We start from the raw sequence: 5,791 nt of genomic DNA, 5'->3' as shown, positions 1-5,791 counted from the left end.
TAAATTCAAAAGGTACAGAGGGATGTCCAGTGGCACGTTTCTCCCCCACGCTGGCCCCCACCGTGCGCGAGCCGGGCGGATTGTTAAGGGCTCTGGATGCATCAGCCCTGCTGTTCTGGCAGGGCCTGTCCAGCTAACCCAGTCCCCTGCAGAAAGCACCTAGAGTGTGCGTGGCGTGGTGCGTGTGTCTCTCTGCGTCTTTCATGCTTCCCTTGCGCCGTGTGGGTCTCTGCGTCTGCCACCATCTGTCTCTCCCACTGCTCTGTGTCTTGTCTATGCAGTCAGGAGCCAAGCGCACATGGTTATGAGCACTGCCGTGTGCCAGGCACTGTTCCAGGCCCTGAACAAAACAGACCCCTCCCCCAAGAATCCTAGCCCTCTCAGGCCCGTTGCTAACATCCCTTCCAGCGGTCATTGTCAGTGTTTTTGCCCCTCCGGGTGATCCAGCTCCCTCCTCACTGATTCTCTAGAATGATCCAGGCTAGAGAGGGCCCAAAGCCTCCTTCTGTCTTCCAGTCTGCTGATGGAAAGCAGATCTTATCACTCCACCAGCACCCCCACCCCCGGCCCTGGGGCTCAGGCAGGGCTGGATTAAGGCATGGAGAAGCCCCCTGCACTGATAAATCTGTGGTGCCCCCTCCTGTGTTTACTCATGCATTCAAATGGGATATGTGTCATATATGTACATGTACACGCTTATGTGTGTGTGTGTGTCTTAGCTATCCATGATGGATGAGACAATTCTCTCAAAATGGATCAGAGACCCACTATCTATTAATATAATAATCCTTGCCCAGTAACTGCTTATGTTGGATCCACTTGCATACGGGGTGAATGTAGCAAGAGTTAGACTCGACAGCCCACCCCCACCTCTTGTTTACTAAGAAATCGTATACTCCCAAGAGACCTGCCGAGGGAGGGACTTTCAGTTACACAGGAGGGGACCATAGGAGACAGATGTCAGTGAAGGTGTTGAAGTGGTAGGGGCCTCGTAGCTTACACAACCTTGGGTGTGGGTGCCCTGGTGACCCTGCGTGAAGTTCACTCGGACTGGCACATCCTCACACACTGGAGCTGGTATCAGTTCCATTCAGTGCCCTGCCAGTTCCCTTCCACTGTGCCAGTTGCTTTTTCTTGTGTCCTGTCTGCTTGGCATCTATGGGTCTTTGCTGTGGACAGCTGGCACCCTGTTTTGTTGATGCCCCAAGCACGTGCATACCTTGCTTATTGGGTAATCCGTCCTTGGGCTCAGGTGTCGTTTTCTCCTAAATTCATCTGGGTCAAGGCCAAACTCACTGGCAACAAGTCCATGCCCAATGCTGTAAATCTTGATGGGAGCAGACAGCCCCATCTTTCTTCCACAGAGCGGCTGGTGGGTTTGAACGACTGACCTTTCAGTTAGTAGCCAAATCCTTAGCTGCTACACCACCAGAGCTCCTTGGAGGTTTCTAAAGGAAACGTTCATGGGGATTCTGGTCCTGAGTAGGCAAACTCATCACCTCGTGTCTCAGCTCCAGCCTGGGCCCTTCTTTCCTCTGTCCCACGTTTCCTGAGCACCTGCTGTCAGAAGAGCAGTGAGGAGGAACTGGGATGACTGTTCATTCCATGAGTCACAACCTCATTGCTTTTGACAGTCATTAATTAACTGCTCTTTTTATTCTATTGTTTACTCATTTATTTGTCAGTCAGTTAAACAGGTACAGGGCCTTGTGTGGGACGGTGCTGGGGATACATTGATGCCCAGGACAGAATATGATGCCAGCACTCACAGAGCTCACACAGTATCTGACAAAGACAGCCCAGATAGTCAAGGCTGGGACCAGGGGAATGTAGGCACAGGGCTCGGGGCTGGGATGAGGGAATTCAGCAAGACTTGGGGAGCTCAGAGGGCATGTCTGCCCCAGACTTATGCTGGGACAGACCTGATCCCTGTTCCCCACCCAGGTCCCAGTTATTTACTTGTGTGTTGTTGTTGTTAATTACCACCAAGTTCATTCCGACACAGCGACCCCATGTGCACAGAGCAGAACTGCTCCATGGGGTTTTCAACGCTGTGACCTTTCAGAAGTGGATTGTCAGGCCTGTCTCCAGAGCATCTCTGGGTGTGAGCTGCCAGCCTTTGGTATAGCAGCTGAGAGCTTAACCATTTGAGCCACCCAGGGACTCCATTTACTTGTCCAACTGAAAAAGAAAAACAAAACAAAACACTGCCATCAATTCTGACTCATAGCTACTGCCATTGGGTTTCCAACACAGTAGATCTTTACGGAAGTAGATTGCCTCATCTTCCTTCTGCAGTGCAGCTGGTGGGTTTGAACCGTCAGCCTTCTGGTTGGCAGTCAAATGCCTTAGGTACTGTGCCACCAGAGCTCCTTATTTACTTTTCTAGAGACACACATTTCAACCTATGGGTGTAATAACTACATCCAACATGGGGGGAGAGTTTTCCACACCCAGACCAAAAAAACCCATTGCCGTGTGCAAAAACGACAAGGAGGCCACATGTTCTGACCTCCTCTAACCCTACAAGGGGAAGGCAGGATTACCAGCAGTAACCCAAGGCCTATTACTGCAAGGCCAGACATGCTGCCTCCCTCCAGCCCTTTCACCAACCGTTCCTCCCAAGGCACCCACCACCTCTCTCCTGGGTTCGATAATTCACTGCAGTGGCCACACAGAACTCACAGATTACAAGGTTTATTAGGGAAGCACCAAGCTACAACTCAAGTTCAAGAAAAATGCTCAGTCTCTCTCCCAGCCCACCGTCCCTCGGCCAGCAGTCTCTCACAGTCTTCCCCAGCAGCACTGGTCCCTCGGTGTCTCACTCAGCGATGCGTGTCTCTTGCATCTCTTTCCCAGCAACGCCTGTCTCTTTCAGGGGCGCGTGTCTCTTTTGGCATCACGTCTTCCTCAACCAGCAATCAGAGAGAGAGTTCTGCCTCTAGGAGGCCTCCTTTTGAGCCCGGCAGGGTGGTCAAACTAGCCAATCATAGCATCAGAACTCTAAGCACCTGAGAGAGAGTGGGCACCTCCCAGAACATTATATTGTGCCACGCCCAACAGAAATACTCCACTTGGATAACATTTACAATCAGCTCCTCAGTTGCTCATTCCACCACTGAGTTTACAATGACTTATGGGTAGAAAAGCCATACTAAGTAATTTACTACACTGCACCGTGGAATCCAATTATAACTCTTAGCCATCCTAAAGGTCAGAGCAGAGCTGCCCATAGGGTTTCCCAGGCTGTAAATCTTTATAGACACAGACTGCCACATCTTTCTCCTGCGGAGCAGCTGGTGGGTTTGAACCACCAACCTTTCAGCTGGCAGCCTAGCACTTAACCACCAGGGCTCCCATTCCACACCTGGAGGAGGGGAAGAAACATGCCAGAGTTAGGGGCTGGGGCCCTAGGGTCAGGCAGGCCCAGGTCCTAGTCCCAGCTCCAGCCCTCCCCAGGTGAGATTTGAGATGAGTCACGTAGCCTCTCTGTGCCTCACCTGGCCTGGAATCTGGCCCGGCTATGTGTGGGAGGAACTGGTTTTATCTTCATTTTGCAGGGAGGCTCAGAGAGGGAATTGACTTACCCAGGGTCATGGGCAGGAAGCGACAGAACCATGATTTGAACCCTGCCTGTTTTCTTGCCCTGTTGGAGACTGGAGGGATTCTACTCATCCCTAGGATTGACACTTGACTTCAAGGCCTGGAAGCACTGATTTCCATGTCAGAAGCATTTGCTGGCCCGTGGCTGGGGCTGTGGGTGGAGCAGAAGGGAGTCACCACTTTGCCAGCTTGTCTCTGGCCCTTCCTGTTCCTTGTCTTCAGTTTTCCCCTGTAACTTTCTCTCACACTCTGTCTCTTTCCCTCCTTCTCTCTCTCCCCTTCCTGCCTTCTCTGTATGCATTTTTCTCTCCCTCTCTGCTTCTCCCTACCCTGTTTCTTGCTCGACTCTTTTTGCCTTTTCCAGACACTTCTGTTTCCTTCATTTCTCTTTCTCTTGGCCTCTGTGTCTCTCTTGCATTAATTGACACACTCATTCATTCATTCATTCATATATATTAAGCATCTACTATGGGCTAGGCCCTTTTTCTAGGTATTGGGGGTACAGCTGTGTAAAATACAAAAAATACCTACTCTCGTGGAATGACATCACAGTGGGAGGGAGATAAGATAAATAAGTAAAATATCTAGTGTGTTAGACAAGTCATGAGTCCTAAGGAGAAAATCCAGGAGGCAAAGAAAGCCAGAAAGTGTTGGGGGGTGGTCAGGCGGGACCCACTGAGGTGACATTTGAGCATGGCTGCTCCGTGTTGTTTTCTGTCTCTGTTGCTCCCCCCGCCCCATTCCTCGCCCTGTCTCCCTAGGTCTCTGCCTCTTTGTGTCTCTCTCTGTCTCTCAGCCACTGTCTCTTTCTCTCTCTTCGGGTCTCTGTCATTCACTACCTTGGCTGTTTCTGTTTAACTCTTTGTCTCTGAGCCTGTGTGTATCTGTATGTGCATGAAGTATGTTTCTGTCCAGGCCTCTCTTTGGCCTCTGCCTCTATTTCCCTCTGTTCTTCATCTCTCTCTGCCCCTGGCTCTGCCCCTCCCAGGCTACCTGTCTCCTTCACCCCCACCTTGATCTCTACCCCTCCTCTCTCTCGTGTCCTAAGCTCCCCTACCTCTACGCAGCCCGATGCCCTCACAGCCCTACTGCCCGTCCCCTGCCACGGCCCTCCGCCTAGCGCTCTCTCATCCCCAGGAGCCAAGAAAACCAGCTGCGGGCTCAGCAATGGATGCAGAAGCTACACGACCAACTGGGACTGCAGCACTTCCTCCGAGACTGCCACGAGGTAGGACTGCAGCCGCGCCGGGGGCAGTGACGCCCCCTTTCCTAGGGAGCGGAGAACTCCCGGTTTGATGCGCGGTGGGGGCGGGGACGCCCCGTCTAAGTGGGTCGTGGAGCGATGTTTCCTCTGTACCGCCAGGAGGCGCGCGAAGCCCTGCCCCAGTGCGCATGCTCTGCAGTTCCCACACCGCCCACGCGGCCGGTGGGGAAGGAGGGAGGGGCCTCTGATGCCCCTGGCAACGGCGCGTCCCCGCGCCTAGGGGGTCCCGCGGGGACGCGCGCTGATCTCACCTTTCTCTCTGGGGATGTGTGAGATGATCCCTGCCTGGGGAAGAGAGGACAGGGCTTAGCGGGCGTGGATCGGAGCCCAGAGCGTTCCTTCTGTCGGAGGTGGTCCTGAACCGAGCCTTTGCCCCTCTAAAGATGTCTACGAATCAAGATGATCACACAAATCAGACAGGGTTTAGCTCCCTTTCTGCATTACGGTGGGGGGGCGACCTCAGGAGTCTGGCTGCTACCCCGCCTTCGTCTACATCCCATCAGAAACTGTTTTGGACTCCAGCCACATAAGAGCCCATTAGACATGGTCCAGTGAACATTTTTCTAACCCGCAGAGTTGGTCCCGGCCTCAGGCTCCTCCGTCTGTCCCAGCATCTCTCCTCCCCCCCAATACCCTGTAATGATGTAGTACCTGTTTTCCCAACCAAAGATGGTCCCTGTCCTACCCTTCCCCCAATTAAAGATGGTTCGGCCCTCTCCATGGTGATCCCCCTCCCGTAGGAGGTTATCCTCCCCAAATATGAAATGCACAAGGGGCCCCCCATATCCTTATTCTCACAAAAATAGGGTAGACCATGGGAGATGGTTCTGGATTGAACTCAGATGGTCTAGACACCCGTCCCATAGCCTCCACCTTTACACAGCTGAGGTGGCCTGGGGCTCTCGCCATTGGAGATGGACCGGT

The 5,791-nt window shown here is 52.9% G+C and overlaps 1 protein-coding gene across 1 annotated transcript in view; it reads left to right on the top strand.

Moving 5' to 3' along the window:
• Window positions 1–5,791, top strand: part of SPTBN4 (spectrin beta, non-erythrocytic 4) — a 110,989-nt gene that overhangs the window by 59,178 nt on the left and 46,020 nt on the right. The window contains exon 17 of the mRNA XM_007942978.1: window positions 4,722–4,831. Within this exon, the coding sequence (XP_007941169.1) occupies window positions 4,722–4,831 (110 nt within the window). The remainder of the gene's footprint in view (window positions 1–4,721; window positions 4,832–5,791) is intronic.

Source organism: Orycteropus afer, unplaced genomic scaffold, assembly GCF_000298275.1.
Source record: "Orycteropus afer afer isolate SDZICR_OR568_19922 unplaced genomic scaffold, OryAfe1.0 scaffold00099, whole genome shotgun sequence".
NCBI classification, from domain to species: Eukaryota; Metazoa; Chordata; class Mammalia; order Tubulidentata; family Orycteropodidae; genus Orycteropus; species Orycteropus afer.
The sequence above is the reverse complement of the archived record's forward strand: the minus strand, read 5'-3'. Positions and strand labels throughout refer to the sequence as shown.